The following is a 20,061-nucleotide window of genomic DNA, read 5'->3' on the forward strand; positions in this document are numbered from 1 at the left end:
ATGTATACTGATCGGATTTCCCTTAAGGTTTCAGCTGTAGACGTTTTTATTTATGAAAACTAGACTTTATGCAATGTTGTTAAAGTTCACTGCCCATTGATGTAACTGTTTTCAGCTTAGATTTTAAATTGTTAATTGGTTTTTAACCAGGGGTCAGTTTATCTACAGACCTTGGGAGTTGGTAATGCTTAAGCAATGCACACAAACATTAAAGATATGTGGATTAGAAAGGTGTGCATTTGTCTGGGGAGAAACAGGTCAGTGATGTAAAGCATGTGCTTAGCATGCATACACCCCTGTGTTTGATCCTTAGCACAAAAAATACACATTTGTCGCATTTAAGTTTATTTTGTTATTGTTTTTGGTTTTTCCCAACGAACATGAACAAAGGTTTTAACAAAATGAAAAGGTGTATTATATGTAAAAGATGTTTTTCTGTGTGGTTTGACTTTTGTAAGTGGTTGTTTATAAGTTGTCACATTTTGTAACAAGGGTTTTTTACTTATGTTAATTTGTGTAATGAGAAAATTTGACATTTCAAATATAGGTGAAAATGACGTGTCCTTTTCAAGATAGAGAATTTCTAAACTTGGTAAATCTGAATATTAAAAGCATTTCATTTGAAATGCATTTCCACCAATAGCCTATACATGCTAAATTTCACAAGCATATATTTCACTGATAATTTGTTAAGTAACTGGTAATTTTGGAATATAAAAATTAAAATGTCAATCTTGTAAAAACAAGGGGGCTTCAGTATTGGCTACATTTCAACTACAATATTAACAGTGAACTACATATTAGAAAAACTCAAATTGAATGTGTCTATAAAGTTAGCTAGAAAATACCATCCAAAATATCTTGAGCAGTAGGTACTCTATGGTACATGTACTTAAGCCAAAGGAAAGAGAGTAAAACACAGTGTGATCCTTTGAATGTTCAGATACTAAGATTGACTTCTTTTGCTCTCAGGTCCAGGAAATCATTTCATCCTATGCATGGAATTAATTATAAATAGGTTTGTTTTATGAAATGTAGCTTTGTTAGACACCCCCCCCCCCCCCAGTTTTTGATACTTATGGAAATTTGCTTGGTCTGTGTTTGATACAGTTGAATCCAATACTGGAAACCAAATCCTTAAGAACTCAAACAAGAGGACAAATGGTTGATGAGAAATCTCTTACTTCTGACCACTAAACAGTTATTGAAAACAAACACCATAAACTTGCTTGGTCCGACTTACCTGTCTACCTACCTTTCCATCCTTCCTTCCTTTTCTTTTTTTCTTTCTTAGTGGGGTGGACTTCAAGACAGGATTTCTCTGTGTAGCCCTGACTGTCTTGGAACTCATTCTGTAGACCAGGGTAGCTTGCCTTCAGAATGCTGGATTAAAGGTGTGTGTGGCCATTGCATCCAGCAAAACATTAATACATTTTAACATTGTGTATTCTTTTAAAAGGTCTGAATTTTCACAGAGCCAGCTTTTTTTTTGGGTATGGAATTCTAGTTAGATAATCTATTTAGAAATGTATAAGGTAGATATTTGATGAATAAAAAATAATTAAGGAAGTAAAGTAATTTATGCTTTTAAGGAAAATACTCTTATTCTAATTTGTTATTGATAGGTAGCTTTCTGGCTAGACTTGCAGCTTATAAACATAAACATAGTTTCAGTAGTGATTTAAGCTTGACTTAAATTGACAGATCATTAAAATTATTTGTTTGCTTTGTCAGAAGACCTTTATGGAGAGCCAGATATGGTGGTGCCTGCCTATAATCCCAGCACTTGGGAAGTGGAGGCAGAGTCAGGAATTTGAAGTCTACCTGAGCTATGAGACGCTGTCTCAAAAACAAGACAAACAGTAATAAAAGAAAGACAAGATCTTCATATATTTTTACTATAAACTCATTAAAATACAATTTCAGTTTTAAAAACATGATTACATTTTATTTTATTACAGAGAATCCTTAGCCTGAACAGTTAAATTCATGAAAACATTTTGGTTCTTATAAGAAATGAGGAATTGAATTTAGTGTTTAGTGGTCTGCCCGAGCAGACAATTTAGCTTAGGAATCAACAGACTGGAGGATTGAGACCAATATTGGAAAATGGTGGAATCTATGTTAAAAAAATTTTTTTTTAGCCTGGAGAAGCGGTGATTGAGGTCAGGTTGTTAAGTGTTCAAGAGCATTTGGAAGACTGTTTAAGTACAAAGTATAAGATTTGAAATACATTAGAATATGGGGGGGAAGATGAGTTCCTATTCTGTGTAAAAAAAATGATTTTCTTGAAATTTAGCTTATCCGTAAATGTAAAGAAGATAGTGAACACCTTATTGCTGGTATTGGTTAAGCAGTGGCTAAAAGGGATGGATAAGAGTTAGTTTGTTTAATTGAATAAAAGTTGAACTAGATGCCCCCTTCAGTCCCTTTCAATGGGTAAGTAAAAATAGACTTCTCTAGGCTGACATGAAAGTTAAAGCATTTCTCATCCTCCATAAACCTTGCTTGTTTAGGTGACTAAGGATATTTTGGATACTATAATTCAATCAGCAAACTTCTAAAAGTATTATATGATGATTTGAAATTTTACAGCCATTCTCCTATTTGGGAAACCTGGAAGTAATTTTTTAAAATGATCTCTCAAATAACATTTGAGGAAATTGGCATGCCGTTTTGAAAATATAGCTAGAATAAAAATTATCTCTAGAGTATTGTAGTATTCCCATCCAATAATGTAGCCCCCTTGCTTAGGTTTATCTTGGCATTTAAACTTGGAGGTTGCTCATACTTTGCTTGATGTTATGGTCAATAGAAAATGACCTATTATGATACAACATAAGCCAGTGATGTGCAAATTTTCAGCTCTCAAGTCAGTAGGTGTTTGTAAATATGTGTATGTACATATAAAATACTCTGTGTTTACTGATTGTGAAACCATGTAATACAGGTTGTTGTTGGCTTATGCTGAAACTTCTTGAAAGAAGCCCACTTTGAAAATGTGTTGCTGTTGAAGCTAATAGTATGATTCAGGTACTGTCTTTCAAAGTACTGCACTTAAAGCTTGTTTTAAAGACATGTATTGGTAAAGCCTTCTGTACAGTGTCAAGCTCTGGCAGTGTGTACATTCACTTCCTGCAAAGCATCTAATCTTTTACATCTGAAAGTGTGATTGTATTTGGCATTTATCAAGAACATAATTTTCAGTGGAATTTGTTAGATAGAATTGTTTTCTTAAACTTTTGGTGTTTGTATTTAAATTGGATATGAATGGATGTTTAAAATTAACCAGGAGTCATATTTCTTTTATGAAGTATATGGATGTTTTGAATGGGTGTTTCCCATGTGAAAATTCTGTTAAGTACTTGGATCAAAATTGTTAAAATCATGTTTCTACTTTTGTGTCAGATAGAGGAAAGGGTCGCCAGAGGCAAGCCATTTTGGGAGATCATCCTTCTTCGTTTAGACATGATGGCTATGGTAAGTGTGTCAAGGCAGAAGGAAGGTAGTATAGATCAACCACCAGAACATTTGCGTTTCTGATGAAAAATGCTCTGTTTCTTGTCTGTCTTTCTCCCTTCGCTCCTAACTGCCTGTTGTAGTTTATTTTCAAGTTGTCTAAAACCTTTGTTTTCTTAGGATATTGGTACATGAAGTAATTTGTGAATAAGTTGAGAGCTATTGGTTGGGGGAGTGGACACTTTTTGTTTGTTTGGTGATTGGTTTTGAATTGTCAGGAGCTTTGGCTTAGAGGAGCAGAGAGGGCACTACTGCCTAGCAGGTGCGTCTTCATTTGGCGATGGAGAGAAGCGTGGTTCCATGTATAGATGCTTAGCCTTACAGTTGGTGTTTGCCTTTGCTTAAATTTGTTTGTATTTAATTCCACTTTTGAAACCTCTTATTAGGTTGGAATTTTGATATTACAAAATTCAGAAGGATAATTTTCTTTGGGAAAAATCTAGGCTTCAGATTATTCTTGGAAACAGAAGTTGAGAGTTGTTACTAAATGTGTTAATTGACTATACATTGTTTAACAATATTTTTTAATTTTCAGGTGTTAGTTGTTGCAGTTGTTAACTTTTTATAGTCTGTGCTTCAAAGTGGAAAAGTTGATTTTTTTTTTTAAGGTGGAAGAAAGTTGATATGTTTTGTGAAGTGTTTAGATTTATCATAAAGTTGGTTGTTCTCTTTATAAATTATTTTCACATTTTATGACCATTCTTGGAGTTTTAGCTACTGGCTATATTTCCTTTTTTTAATTAAATAATTTTTATATGTATGGGTATTTAGCCTGCATGTATATATATACTATGTGCATAGTGTATATGCCGGATACATGAAGAGGCCAGAAGAGTGTATTGGGTCTCCTGGACCTGGAGTTAGACAATTGTAAGCTGCCTGCATGTAGTGCTGGGAATAAACCCAGTTCTTCTGGAAGAATAGCCAGTGTCTTCTTGAAAAGTTTAAAATTGTATTTCTTATGTCTGATAAAATTTCAGTGTGTTTTAGTAGCAGAGAAAGTTGAAACATTAAGTGTTGTACAGTCCTTTTTTAAAAAAAATTTTCTTATTACATTTTTATTTTGTGTGGTCATGCCAGTGAATAGGTCAGAGGACTTAGTTCTCTTCCACCATGTGGTACCCAGGAATTGAACTTGGGTCGTTAGGCTTGGAGGCAGGCACCTCTTGCCCATAGAGCCGTCTTGCTGGCCTGGTATGATATTTTGGTTTCTATAGCTTAGGAGTACATGCATAGTTGTGTTTCTGCAGTAAAGAAGCACTGAGTAGAAGCCTGTTGTGCTGTGTATTATAGAAGGATCCCATTATTATTTATGGTGTTAAATGCATTAATGATAGTCATCTGAAGGCTAAAACCTGGTTAAACATTTGCTAGAGTAGCTAGAAAAATTCAAAAGGATAAGTGAAAACCAAGGAACTCTTCTGTAGTATTGAAACTATTTCCTTTGACTAGGTTTTGAGGAATAGTACTCTGTTATCACATATTTTACTGAAAAGAACTAGATAGACAAATAGATACTGTATTAAAACCTTTTACTTAATAAAAGCCTGTTGTGAAATTCTTTGCTTGACTTTATTATTTGTGAGTAAATGTTTAAATATGGCTTATGTGAAGAGAAGTGTGCAGTTTGGAGTGATAGGCGCTAAATAGGGTTGTGGAGATGGCGAGCGTGTCTTCTGGAGACCGTTGTCTTGGGTTGTGTGCGTTCATCCATTCTTAGCTGCATCATTAAGGTATCGAACTTGGAGATGAATTTGTTCTGCTTCCTAAGAGAAGAAAGCTCATGGGCTTAGGAGGACAGAGACTAAATAAAAGAGAAAAATAAGATGAAGTGAAAAGAGGACAAGTGTGTCCTGAGGATACTGAGATTTTACAGATGTGCAGATCACAGCTGAACACCTTCAGAGCAGCAGTTAAGCAGAACCGCTCTATTTGTATTTTGTGATTGCATCATAGATATTTCTAGGTATTGATCTAAAATGAGTTAGGTGCATATTTTAAACTAGATTAAATTTATTCATTGCTCTATCAGAATAAATTTTATACCGTCACAGTGTTTTATTCTTATTTTTTGTGTAAAGACATGGTCTCACTATTGTAGATCTCCAACTGGCCTGGAACTTGCAGTGTACACCAGGCTGGCTTTGAGCTACACTTCCAACAGTGAGCTTCAAGCACTTGCATGCTGATGCTAGCATTTTTGGATATAGCTCCTGGATCATTATTTTGAAAGATAGGAAATGATTTCAGAATGTTCGTAATGCCATTTATAGCACTTTTCCATATAAGTTGATTATATGAAACATTAGTATTTTTAAAGCATCAAGACTTGCACCTACTCTTTAGGGCTGATAGCTATACACAACAGTCTAAGTAGTGTAGATAATTTAATTCTGGTAACAAATGGTCATAGTTAAAATCTTACTTATTCTCTTGTACTGGTTGTGCTTGTTACTTAACCTGTATTTCACCAACATTTATGAGCTTTGTCCAATTCAAACTCAGTGGAAGTTTATCTGCTTCTCTGCTGCCGGTCTTTTCACTGTCCACAGGCAGGGAAAGGAATAGTGATTTTAGTGAAGTATCATTGTGGCATAAGCAAATGCTCATGACAGGGAGACAATATAATCTGAATAATGTCTATGCAAGTATTGATCAAAGTCCTACAAAAAAAGAGACAAAGAAGAAAAGAGCTAATGATAAGTTTCCTTTTAAAATGAGGAAACAGCTTGAGATTTGGTGTTTATTGCACCTCTGTGTACATTCTAGACTATGCTTCTGTAACCACTAGCTTAGGAGAACCATAGATGTTTAGGGTTTATTTTTATTTTTATTTATTCATCTATACACAAGAGGATTCTTTTGTCTTTTTTTTTTTTAAATGTGTGTGCTTGCATGGGTTTATGTGTATCACATGTGCGGTGCCAGAAGAGGCCCGAATGTATAAGATCCCCTGGAACTGAAGCTGTAGCCACTAGTGCAATGCTTGACTGGGAACCGACTGAACCCAGGCCGGCACTCAGGGAGAGCAGTGAGCTCTCCTGACCACTGTTGGCCTCTCTTCAGTCCCTGGGTTTGTACACTGTAGGTTTCCAGCCTAGCTGCTGCTTCTGGATTTTTCTTAATTAAACTGTTATTCTCTGCCCACTTATAGTACCTCAGTTTCTATACAATTGTTCCATTCTGTTACACACTTAAGAAAAAGCTTGAGGGGGCTGGAGAGATGGCTCAGCGGTTAAGAGTACCCGACTTCTCTTCCAGAGGTCCTGAGTTCAATTCCCAGCAACCACATGGTGGCTCACAACCATCTGTAAACAGATCCGATTCCCTCTTCTGGTGTATCTGAAGACAGCTACAGTGTACTTATATATAATAAATGAATAAATAAATCTTAAAAAAGAAAAAGAAAAAGCTTGAAAATGAAATTGTAGACGCAAAACCCATAAAGTTTACAACTCTTAAATTTAGCAAATTGATTTTGAAATGAAGATTACTCAGGTTAAGAGATGTAGTGTGGGGTGGGGTATTCCATTAGAATTTTAGATATTTTCTGCTGGGTTCTTGGTTGTTGTTGTTGTTGTTTTTTTTTTTTTGTTTTTTTTTAAATGTGTTTTACCTGTATGTATGTCGCCTGTAAGGTGTCGGGTTCCCTGGACCTGGAATTACAGACAATTTTGAGCTGCCATGTGGGTCCTCTGGAAGAACAGTTTGTACTCCCAACCACGGAGCCATTTCTCCAGCTCCCCTTTTAAAAAAAGAAAAAAGAAAAAAGAAAAAAAGATTTCAGACCTGTGAGATGGGTCAGTGGGTAAGGAAGGCACTTGCTGCCAAGCCTAAAAACCTGAATTTGATTCTTGGAACCCACATGGTAGAATGAGAGAACAGATTCCTGCAAGTTGTCCTGTTTTCTATCTTTACCATACGACAAACATCATAGACAGACACACACACATACACACACCAAATGAAGTATTAGTGGAGAATGATAGAAGACCTGTGTATAGATGAAGAACTAAGTAATGAATTCTAGTCTTTATTTTAATGAAAATACAATGTATTTAAGGAGACAACTTTTTGCAGAGCAGAAAATTATTTTTTTTTTCCTTTTTTGTGGGGTCTTGTGTGAAACAGGGTCTCACTTATTAACTTTGGCTGGCTTCAAACTCAGAGATCTACTTGACTGAGCCTCCTCAGTGCTGGGAGTAAAAGTGTACACCATCACACTGGCTTGAAAATGGTTTTTCTTATATTTTATAAGGTATATAAAGGTAGTCTTATATTTGATTGTATCTTATTCTTCTAAAAGGTAGGCAGTTTTTTCTGTAATTTATATACAGTGGATTTAATAGTCTCTACATGGTGGGTTTTCTATCGTGTTGGTGGGTCTCATAACCTAGGCTATCCTTCATGTAACTGAGGATAACCTTCAGTTGTGGATCCTCTTGCCTTCCTAAGTACTAGATCATAGGTGTATGTCGCCATGTCTGGCTGAATTATAACATCATATGTACATATATATACACATACTTACTTATATACACTGGCTCTCTCTATCCTATAGCCTAGTCTTAAACCTTTTGAAAAGATAAATTCAGACCACTGTATATATAGGTATAGGTAAAGATAAACTCAGACCACTGTATATAGGTATAGCTAAGTCTGTTGGGTGTGGTACATGCAAGTGCTGATTTGATTTGTTTCCTGTATATATTTAAGTATTTGTATACTTGAGGATATTTTGTTTGTTTTTGATGTCCATGAAACTAATTTTGAGGATTTAATTTGGGTTGGAATGCTTGCTTAGCATACACAAGGTCCTGGATTTTTATTTGGTGAAGTGTATCTACTAATTTTTATAAATGGAAATGTGTGTTTTACTTATTTATTTTTTGGTCCTCTTTACAGGATCGCATGGTCCACTATTGCCTTTACCAAGTCGTTACAGAATGGGCTCTAGAGATACACCTGAACTTGTTGCTTATCCATTACCACAAGCCTCTTCCTCTTACATGCATGGAGGAAGCCCATCTGGTTCCGTCGTAATGGTTAGTGGGTTACATCAGCTCAAAATGAATTGTTCAAGAGTCTTCAACCTATTCTGCTTGTATGGAAATATTGAAAAGGTACATTTTATTTTCTCAGTTTATTTGGGTGGAATATCTAGTGGTAATCCAGAAAATGCTACACATACTTTAATCAGGAACATCTAAATTTTTTCACTAATAACTCATATAAGCCTAACATGCATAGACTACAGCAATGGTTAGTGATCAGTAACACTTGGATATTGCTAGTCATCTGGTTAGTGATAAAAATATGTTTTAAATTACCAGTGTAAAGCGTACAGTCCAGAGCAGCAATTTAATCCCTACTTGTGCACTAAAGGTGGGAAGCCTGGCTAGACTAGTGTTAGGTGAGCAGTAGTTTGACTCCTGGTTTTTCTACTTTCTGTTATGACCGTGATACATGTAATAAAAATCATACTCTAGATTTAAATTTACTGTACTAGCGATGTGTGTAATATTCTTACTGTAATCCTAAGAAGCAGTGACAGCCCAGACTCTTGAGTTATTCTGACATAAGCAAAAAACAGATACTGATTCTTTACGGTATGCTGTGTCAGCCAAGCTATGGCACAGTGCAGACTGGGTATTTAAAATAAGTTCATTTTCAACTTAGCGTGTTTTTACTTTAATAGGCAAAGAAAGCCTTTGATCACTTCATCAGGTTTTACCATTTAACATGTTAAACTATAGAATTTGGAAGATATTTTGGAGATAATCTTGGAGCTAGATATTTGTAAATGTGTCTCAGAGCTTGATTTGAGGGTAGGAGTAGTGTTATACACTTGCTTTCTAAATGGTATGATATGAGTTTTATTTTATATTTTTATTATATGTGTATGAGTGTTTTGCTTGCATGTATGCCTGTGTATCACATGGGTGACTAGTATCCATGGAAATCAGAAGAGCATTGGAACCCTGAAACTGGAGTTAGGAATGGTATGGATCACATGCCGTATGTGTTAGTACTTAATCCAGGTTCTTTGTAAGAACAAGGATTGACTATTGAGCCAGCCTCAGTGATCTTATGAGGAACACTGTGTTTTTATTTGAGCTCAGTTAATATCTGAAGCTGACCCACTTTAACAGAATGTTTCAATATTGTATGTTACTTTCCTCTATTGTAAGTGATTTTAATGTTCTTTCCCTAGTAATAAGAAAGTATAAATCTGTGAGTCACTGGTACGGGAGTGGGAGCATGGCTTAAAAACTTGGTGTTCCTAGTTCTTAGTTCATTAATTCTAAAGCCTTAATAAGCAGTTCTTGAGAGTCCTAGACAAGAGTTATCTCCATCATTTCATTAGACTAAAAAGAGGAAGAAAAAAAGACGTAGGTGTAAGGGTGAGCAGACAACTAAGTTCCGGGAGTTTAACAACTGTCTTTGGTGTGAGGAATTGTCTCATGATTTAGTTTTTGGCATGTTGTCTGGTTAATTCTACTGTTTCATTTCATATTGCCTCAGTATTTTAATACATGTGTGTCTATGCACCACTTGCATGCCTGGTATCCAAGGAGGCCAGAAGAGGCTTCTGGGAATGGAGCTAGAGAAAGTTGTGTGCTACCATGTTGGTGCTGGGGGTTAACCTTGGTCCTCTGGGAGGGTGGCAGTGAGTGAGAGTGCTCTTAACTGCTGAGCCACCTCTTTAGCCCCCAAGTTTCTAATAGAGTTTAGTGATGGATTGTGATATAAATTCAAACCATCATAATCCTCTATTCATATTTAAACTTTTACAGTGACTTAATTTTTAAAAAATGTGTGTGAATGTTTTGCTTACATGTGTGTATGTTGTGGCGTTCAGAAGAGCTGAATGAACTCCCTAGAACTGCAGTTCTGGATGGTTTGTGAGCTACTATATAGGTGCTAGGAAGAACCACATTAGCTTACGCTTAAATAGATAAATATATATTATATAATTATAATAAGTTAGATTTTTAGGGTATTACTGGATTGAATCAAGGGATAAAGTGTTGCCTACAGCAAAACCACTGATTTCCAGTAAAGCTGAAAGTTTCTGGTACACCAGTTTGTTCAGTACAGGTATGATGTAGAGTGCTAGAGTGTCTTTTAAAAACTGGAAGCACTGGACATAGAGAAATGGTGACACAGGTGCAAGCGTTCATGTTTACTGCTTGCTTTAATTGCCCAGCATTGCACTTCCCACTACCATGCTGTCTCTAGGTATTTTATTGCCTTGACATTTCTGAATTGTTTACTTCAATATAAAGGTGAAAGTGGTTATGTTTACTATTACCTAGCACTGTGCTTATCAAAATAGACACTCAAATATTTGTTGAATGAATATAGACGAAATAGGCTGAGTTACCTAGGGCTTCATCGTCGTCTTCATCTTATTGCAGCAGTCTGGAGTAGAGGGATTGCTATCTCATGAATTACGGATTAAGGCTAAGACTCTAAGAAATGATCTTTGGGGGCATTTTTGTGTTTGCAGGTAAAGTTTATGAAGACCATTCCTGGCACAGCACTCGTAGAAATGGGTGACGAGTATGCTGTGGAAAGAGCTGTCACACACCTTAACAATGTCAAACTGTTTGGGAAAAGACTTAATGTTTGGTAATTACTTGTCTTAAGTTATAAATGTTAAAGAATATTTTGAAATTCTTGTTGACTTTAGAGTATTTTGTGGTAAACTGAGTATATATGTATTAGTATCATTATTGGCAACAAGTTTTAAGGTTATATAATTCTAACTTTAAATGTTTTTTTTTTTTCCCTTTTTTCTTTTTTTCGGAGCTGGGGACCGAACCCAGGGCCTTGTGCTTTCTAGGCAAGCGCTCTACCACTGAGCTAAATCCCCAACCCCTTAAATGTATTTTTTTATTTAAAAATTAAATGTTTGGGGCTGGAGAGATGACTCAGTGGTTAAGAGCACTGACTGCTCTTCCAGAAGTCCTGAGTTCAATTCCCAGCAACCACATGGCGGCTCACAACCATCTGTGATGAGACCTGATGCCCCTCTTCTGGTGTGTCTGAAGACAGCGACAGTGTACTTAAATATAATAAATAAATAAACCTTTTAAAAAAAATTAAATGTTTGTATACATGAGTGCAAGTGCCCAAAAAGTCCAGAAGAGGGCATCATTTCCTGTGAGGGCATCATTTCCTGTAGCTGGAAACATAGGTGGATGTGAGCCAGTCAGCCTTGGTGCTGAGAACTGAACTCAGGTCCTCTGCAATAGCTTAAAATTAACTACTGAGCCACCTATCAAATCAAGATCTCTTAGTGTGTACTTTCATTATCATCAAACAATGTTAAGACAGATAAGTTCTTAATGCGAGGATATATTTGATATATTTTCTTTCCAATTGATACCTAAAATATAGAAATGGTTGGTTATAACCCAAAATGCATACTGTTTATGTATTCTGTACCTATTGATTCTTTCATCCATAATTGAAGGATGTCTGTGAGGGAAAAATTGTATCTGTACAGAACATAAACATAGTATTTCTTAAATAATATATACATCTATATATACATTTAGTATACTGTGTCTATTAAATGTTTATAGGGGTGATTTGCATTATAAAGAAGGCAATAAAATTAGGTATTGTAGCATACACCTGTAATCCCAGCACTTGGGAGATGAGACAGGAGGGTCAGAGAGCTAAAGTCACCCTCAGGCCCAGTTCTCTCAGAAACAAAAACAAAAACCCCCAAAACTAAAAGAGTAAACAGTACAGAGTGCATGCTGTAGCACCTGAGCGTCTTGTTGTTGTTTGTTTTCCTTGACAGGGGGGTTGGGGTTCCTGGACCAATCCCCTTGGATAAATGGGTACCTGCACTAAATTTACATAACACCTTATTTTGTTGGTTCATAGAAATATTTGTGACTACCTGCTGCTTTTTGTCTAACAAGACATACTGTGTGTTTCTTTTCTAATCTTCAGTGTGTCTAAACAACATTCAGTTGTTCCAAGTCAAATATTTGAGCTAGAGGATGGCACAAGCAGCTACAAAGATTTTGCAATGAGCAAAAATAATCGCTTTACAAGTGCTGGCCAAGCTTCTAAGAATATAATCCAGCCACCCTCATGTGTGCTGCATTATTACAATGTTCCACTGTGTGTCACAGAGGAGACCTTCACAAAGGTAGGCACTGAAGAAAAGTGTGTATAGAAGGCTGCTCTCTGTGTTTTAAGTTTATGTAATATTTCATAGTTCAGCCTCATTTTAAAATTTTTCAAAAACCCTGCTTTTTGTTGTTTGTTTGGTTTGGGTTTGTGTGTATGAGGCTAAAGGTTGGTAGTGTTGGATGTTTTCCTCTATTGATCTCCACCTTGTGTATGTTAGTTAAATTTGCTTTTAAAATGTGAACATTTTGTCAGTGGTGGTGGTGCATGCCTTTAATATCAGTGCTTGGAAGGCAGAGGCGGGCGGATCTCTGAGTTTAAGCGTAGTCTTGTTTACAAAGCAAATTACAGGACAGCCTGGGCTATACAGAAAAACCTTATCTCAAACAAACAAACCCCATTAAATAAATAAACAAAGGTGAACATTTCATGTATTTGTGTGCCATCCTTGGGCAAGGGTCGTGCTAATTCTTTGTGTCCAATTTTAACATATGCATTGCTAAAGTGAGCATTACACACTGAACCTAGAACTTGCCAGTTGTTTAGACTGGTTAACCAGAAGTTTCTAGGATCTTCTTGTCTGTTTCCCAGCAGCCTACATGTTTATTGCTCGTCTATTGCCTTATAGCTCAATCATTTGGGAACTTGGAATTAAGTTGATATTTCTTTACCCCACAAAGTTACTTTAATACACATACCTAAAGTAACTCAGTTGCGACAAGGTAGGTGGAAGAAGCTAATTTAGCTGAGTGTGGTGGATGGTGCTAGTGCTAGCCCTTAGGAGGCTGAGAGGCAGGAGATTTGGCTTGCATTTAAGGCTGTTTTGGGTTACATAGCAGGAGCCTGACTCAGAAAAACAAAAACAAAGCCAGAAGCAAGGGGAAGCTTATTTTAAATCTCACCAATAAATGAAATTGTGTGCTCCCTCCCACCGTAACTCCATCATAACTGTAATCACACTTCAGGAGTAATGGACTTTCTGGCATTCTGATACTTCCTTTCTTTAGTATTCAAATGGCTCTTCATAAAGTCTGAAGAAATGTATTATAACTTTAAAAATCTGTTTTTTTTTTTTAAAGATTTATTTATTTATTATATGTAAGTACACTGTAGCTGTCTTCAGACACACCAGAAGAGGGCATCGGATCTCTTTACAGATGGTTGTGAGCCACCATGTGGTTGCTGGGAATTGAACTCATGACCTCTGGAAGAGCAGTCGGGGTCTCTTAACCACTGAGCCATCTCTCCAGCCCCTAAAAATCTGTTTTATTATATATGAAATTATTTACATAGTTTCAAATTTCACTGTTTTTTTTTCTCATAGAAGTTGATGTTAACCTGAACATACATGAATTCATGTAATACTAAAGGCTTAAATGCTACTATAAAGCTAGCTTTTTTAAAAAGTTTGATTTAACTATGCTTCTGATACAGTTTTACCTTTCCTTGGCAGTTGTGTAATGACCATGAAGTTCTTCCATTCATCAAATATAAAGTGTTTGATGCAAAAGGTAAGGGAGCATCTCTTGGGAAATTTTCAAGTTTTTTGGGAAGATTGCTGACATGTTAACCACTGGGTTTGTGTCTGTTTTAGCTTCTGCGAAAACTCTGTCTGGGCTCTTAGAGTGGAAATGCAAAACTGATGCTGTGGAAGCTCTGACTGCACTCAATCACTACCAGATCCGAGTCCCAAGTAAGTGAGCCAGTAGGCATTGCCTGGAGGAATACCTGCGGCCATGCCTGTGTGAAGCAGAGTACGACTGCTCTCAGTACTACTGCCTGAGAGGAGAGCGAGAGGTGCTCAGGGGGGTGATGTGCTTCCTCAGAGAAGCAGCTCTGCACTGACTTGACACAGGACAGGATTCATAGCAGATTTTGGTGGGGTTGAAGCTGTTTATCTCCAAAGGCGTGTTCAGAGAACTAAATGAAACCATAGGGAGGTTGGTCAGGATTACAATGAAAACTCCCGGATGTGAGGAAGGTCAGGTGTTTTCACTGTAAACAGTTACTAGTCTTGTTTGAGATTGCCAGGAAGGGGTTGGGGAAAGAAATAGGACTCTAGGGGGCTGGGGATTTAGCTCAGTGGTAGAGCGCTTACCTAGGAAGCGCAAGGCCCTGGGTTCGGTCCCCAGCTCCGAAAAAAAAGAACCAAAAAAAAAAAAAAAAAAAGAAATAGGACTCTACCCAAAGTTACATAAATTTTGGCCTTAAGCCTGACTCGTTGCTGTCATAACATGATTATGTGAGGGAATTCTCTCTTCAGTAACCTGCTCAGCGATACTGATTGTACTGGAAATCTTGTTTCTCAGCTGGTGTAGGCTTCAACCAAACTCTGGAATGAGGGATGCAGACAGGTTTTTAACTGTTTGCCTTGATTAGTCTGGAACTCAGGGTTTAGGCCAACCAGTCTGGCTTGGAGCTTGTCTGCACCCAGCTGTGAGGAGCTTGTGTAACTACTGCCTGGCTAAGACCTGGCATTTTTAAAGTGTACAGGTCAGTTTCTTTAGGACAGGACATTAATGTGTGTTTTTTGACCAAATGTTGCTGGATTGTCCTTTAAACCTTCTTAAAGGTTGTGTTTACAGAGCCACCTGTGGTGGTTACAGTGGCGCTGCCCAGTATTACAGCATTGACTCCTACATCTTTAGTGTGATAGCTGAGAAAACACTTATTACACCGCCCTACTGTGCTATAAACAGATAAAACTCTGTGGCGTAATTTACTTTGATCCTGGAGCTAAATGATGTTTAAATTCTGTCGTATGAAAGTAACTAACTATATGTAGTATGTTTGTAGTTTTTTTTTTTTAATTTATTCATTTATTATATATAAGTACACCGTAGCTGTCTTCAGACACCAGAAGAGGGCATCGGATTTCTTTACAGATGGTTGTGAGCCACCATGTGGTTTCTGGGATTTGAACTCAGGACCTCTGGAAGAGCAGTCGGGTGCTCTTAACCCTGAGCCATCTCTCTAGCCCCATGTTTGTAGTTTTAATGTGTTCAGGAGTTGGCGAAAGGAGAATCAAGAGTTTGAGGCCAGCCTAGGCTGTATGAGACCCTATTTCAAAATAATAATATTAGTAATATGATATAATAATAATAATAATAATAATAATAATAATAATAACAGCAACAGCTATGAGTGAGTGCGATGACAGAAAACGGAAACCAACACCACAGGATTGTGGGTACTTGCCTCTAGTTCTAGATACTCAAGAGACTGGGCAGGAATGTTAGGAGCTGACGAGTTCTAAGACCAGCCTGGGCAACATAAACGGCGAGACTTTATTGAATAAAAAGGGAGGGACAAAGGTTTTTAAAAATTACTTGAATGTTTTATATGTGGAAACATGCTTTAAATATAGCACCCAAATGTTTGTGGAGAGCCAGTAGAAAATAATACTGCCAAGTATTGAAAATTACAGAAGCTTAGTAGTATTTTGTATATGTTGAAATTTACCTTAAAATTTAAGAGAAATACCTCCTTGAAATATAGAGAAGTAAATGTCAAATGGTTTAATTTATAGAAAATTTTCAACTTTTAAGTTACTACCAAGATACTGTACCATTGGCAATATGCGCTATTAAAGTGATGTGACAGCTGTTTTATCCTGATGTTATTGATCTTTAATGATGAACTAGTTCACTTGAAAAATCGAGTATGGTCTTAGTGCTTAGAACAGTAGGAATGTAGTAGCAGACAGATGATTTTACAGAGCTTACTGTCTGTTAAGTAGGGACAGTTAAAATTTACCTTACATACAGAATTTCCTTGCTGGGACTTGAGAGGTGGCTTAGAGAGTAAGAGCACCCACATAGGAGCTCACTGAACCTCTAGTGCAGGGGACCTGGCACCCTCTTCTGGCCTCTGAGGGGCACCAGGCATGCACAGTGATGGTATAACTACAGACAAAACTGTCATACACATAAATGTTTAAAAGTTTTTCTTCTTTGTATTCTTATTACCAATAGTAAAATGGTAGAATAATTTACTAATTCAAAGTGGTATTGAAATTTTGATGGATTATTAACTTTGATTTTTTTCAATTTTCACAGATGGTTCCAACCCCTATACACTGAAGCTTTGCTTTTCTACGTCATCCCATTTATAAGAAGAGAAGAGCATGTTAGAGTTTATGTTCATCTTTATTACAGTTTTAAAGCTATACTTCATCCATGATAATCTAAAATGGTTGATCTAATGTTGCCTTGCCTACTATATAAGATCCTGTTCTGTAATAAACATATTTTGCCTCAAGTAAATTTGTTGTTAACGTAAATATTGTTTTCACCTTAAGATAGAGTACCATAATGTAGACCGTCTGCAGTTTCATTGTGGTTATACAAATGTATGATTTCTAACATTATTACGAATCTTGTTCCATGGTAAAATATATTTGCATTCTTAATGGTAATTATCTGCAAATGTTTTTCCATTGTGTATGAGATGAATGCAGGTGAAAGTTTTGCCTTTTACTACCGAATTCCTACAATAGATGATTGAGTCTGTCACAGTTACTCATATTAAATATAATTTGTATTTATTGTTTTAATCAAATTTGAGAATGACATTGCATATGCTGATTTTCAAGAACTACAGGTTTAGCTGATGTTGATTTCTGAAAGGATTAATAGACATGAACACCCTTGTATGCACTCAAACTCAAATTGGTGTGTTTCTTTTAAAGAGTCATCATCCTTTTGTATCCACATGCCTCTGTTCCTAGTTGCAGTTTGGAGGTTTTATAAAGTTATAATAATAAGTTAATGTGTTCATCTTCATTATTTTGCATGTGACCTAATCTTAAAAGTACATATAGTATTTGACATTGATATTTTAATACTATAGAAGTTAAAATTAACAGTTCTTCTATATAATAACATGGGTTCCATAAATGAGTTTCAGAGAACTTGTGAGCCCTTCCAAAATTGTGTGTAGAGTTTGGAATATTTGCATTTTTATTTCTTAATCTTTGATCCATCATAATATATGTATTTTTCTATATGGTGTAAGATTTAAGAATTAATTTTATTTTTGATCAAAACAGCTATTTGTCTCAACACCATTTATTAAACATTCTCCCTCTGGATTGGCTTCTTTCTCTTTTTAAGCAATCACACTAAGGCTGTTATGTCGCTCACACCTTTTTAATAAGACCAGAGAATGGGTGTAGTCACTTCACTTTCCACTTACAAGAAGAGACAATATGTTTTATCTGTGTAGACTCTGGGTAGTCCATAGTTAGCAGAAGCAGTTTTAGGAGTTTTAGATTATTAAATAGGTTTTTCAATTTTCAAGTTCTATTTAGGTCTTTTAAAAAAAAGGCGTTGCTGCTGTTGTTGCTGCTGTTGTTGCTGTTGTTGTTGTTGTTGCTGTTGCTGCTGTTGCTGTTGTTGCTGCTGTTGTTGTTGCTGTTGCTGCTGCTGTTGTTGCTGCTGTTGCTGCTGTTGCTGCTGTTGTTGCTGTTGTTGCTGTTGCTGCTGTTGCTGCTGTTGTTGCTGCTGTTGTTGCTGTTGCTGTTGTTGTTGACAAGGTCTCTATGTAGGTCTGGCTATTCTGAAGTTTGTCCTGGAACTTGCTGTATAGCCCAGGCTGGCATCTCACAGCCATCCACCTGATTGAGCACACTGCCATAAAAAATGTCTTAATCTTTTGCTCCACACCCCAATTTTAAAAGGTAATTTGTAGACCTATGTATAATGGTCTTTTTATCCTTCCTTTGAAAACCTGAGTGGTGTTTTCAGTGTTGGTTTTGTGTGCGTGTGTGTGTGTGTGTGTGTGTGTGTGTGTGTGTGCGTGCGCGCGTGTGCAAGCGCACGTGCACATGTGTAAAGGAAAACACAATGTTTAATTTAGATGTGCATCAAGTAGTAATCGACTGGTCACTTGTCTTTAGTGATTCCTTGGGGATATCTGTAACAAGTGCTCAGCTGTATAAAGCCATGAGCTGCTCTCGTCACTAATGTCACTTGAGCATCCTTGCCCTGCGTATGAACAGAGTTTGTGAATGTTGCCTTTCTTACCTTTCCCACCTCAACCTCCTGAAATAGGAACAGAAGAGAAAAGCACTTTAGATTTGGTGAAATACAAGGTAGGTAGAAGGGTGGATGGATGGACAGATACTGATCTACTTTTAAATTTTAAATATTCAAATTATGTTTTTATATTCAATCTCGTTACGTATTTATAATCTGCCAAATTGGGACACTGCTGCCTTTTGAAGTCCTTTAGCTCCTACTTTATAAAACTATTGTGTCCATATGGATCCTGCTCCAAATACTAGACTCAGGATGAATAAAACTTGTTTATTTAAGTGTGTCTGAGGAAAGTAGAACTGGCTTGAAAATTTTGTGCCTTTGTGCGTGAATGAATGCTATATAGCCTGAAAAGTGAGGGGGAAACATGGTTTTGTAAGACCTCAAGGCCAGCTCAGTTACTAGGTCTGATTTCCCACTGATAAGATGTAGCATTTAGTTTAGCTGGCATGGTTCAAAAATTCAGTCCTGTTTTGCTTTTATAAAAAATGTTGGGGCTGGGGATTTAGCTCAGTGGTAGAGCGCTTACCTAGGAAGCGCAAAGCCCTGGGTTCGGTCCCCAGCTCAAAAAAAAAAAAAAAATGTTAACGATATTTGAAGTATGTGTGTCAGACACAACTTGTGAGAGTCCATTTTCTCTTCATCCCGTGGGTCCTAAGGAAGTGCACATGGTTAGGCTTGGTGGGGACCTGTTACAGTGGTTTCCTGGCTCCTGTTTAAGAGACAGGTTTTTCTGCTTCCCAGGTACGTGCTCAACGATTTGTGGATCAGCAGTTAATACATATGGAAAGGGCTATTGAAATTATGTGGGTAAATTGGTAAGGTTTTAATATGTCTTTTAGTTCCTGAATTAATCAGATTAGTTTTTAAAATCTGGTCAGTGTAATTGTTGTCTGCACTAATTTACTTTAGTAACAGCTTGCTAGTACCCTACCTATAGCAAGAAATGCTCCTGTGATGATCATTAAGGCTAGTGTCATTCAGAGGGGCAGCTTGGACTGGGAAAGTTTCATCCCACTGTAAAGGGAGTTAGCTGAGGAGACGGCTGTGGAGCAGCAGCGGCTGTCCTGAGGGAGTCCTAAGGGGTACCAGTCACTTCCATCTATTCGGTTTATGGATAGGACGTGGACTGCAACACAGGGAAGGAGAGTGATACTGTCGGTGCACATTGCCTTTGGATGTCTCAAAAGCCGAGCATGGTCAAGTTGGAAGCTAACTTGCCTATCTGAGCTGGAAGAAATATCAGAGGTAGCCACAGCCGTGGCATAGACCTGTATTCTAGCTCAGGACCCAAGTTCAAAGCTTATCTGAACTAGAGCCAGGTCAAGGCCGGCCTGATAACTTAGTA

At 37.0% G+C, this 20,061-nt stretch overlaps 1 protein-coding gene and 1 pseudogene across 2 annotated transcripts in view; one reads left to right on the forward strand and one right to left on the reverse strand.

Annotated features, from left to right (window-relative positions):
• Hnrnpll (heterogeneous nuclear ribonucleoprotein L-like) overlaps positions 1 to 17,767 on the forward strand; it is a 30,519-nt gene extending 12,752 nt beyond the window's left edge. Inside the window, exons 7-14 of one of the 2 annotated variants that reach the window (XR_015621835.1) lie at positions 2,951 to 3,033; positions 3,409 to 3,480; positions 8,425 to 8,642; positions 11,033 to 11,154; positions 12,493 to 12,694; positions 14,129 to 14,186; positions 14,270 to 14,368; positions 16,734 to 17,767. Coding sequence is in view for 1 of the 2 variants with exons in the window: in NM_001446911.1 (NP_001433840.1) it covers positions 3,409 to 3,480; positions 8,425 to 8,642; positions 11,033 to 11,154; positions 12,493 to 12,694; positions 14,129 to 14,186; positions 14,270 to 14,368; positions 16,734 to 16,789 (827 nt within the window). In the remaining variant the exon portion in view is untranslated. The remainder of the gene's footprint in view (positions 1 to 2,950; positions 3,034 to 3,408; positions 3,481 to 8,424; positions 8,643 to 11,032; positions 11,155 to 12,492; positions 12,695 to 14,128; positions 14,187 to 14,269; positions 14,369 to 16,733) is intronic. The other variant, NM_001446911.1, reaches the window with a different exon arrangement.
• Positions 13,087 to 13,185, reverse strand: LOC120093309 (U6 spliceosomal RNA; annotated as a pseudogene).
• Positions 17,768 to 20,061: the final 2,294 nt, after the last annotated feature.

The sequence above is a fragment of the Rattus norvegicus genome, chromosome 6, assembly GCF_021556685.1.
Source record: "Rattus norvegicus strain SHRSP/BbbUtx chromosome 6, alternate assembly SHRSP_T2T, whole genome shotgun sequence".
NCBI lineage: Eukaryota > Metazoa > Chordata > Mammalia > Rodentia > Muridae > Rattus > Rattus norvegicus.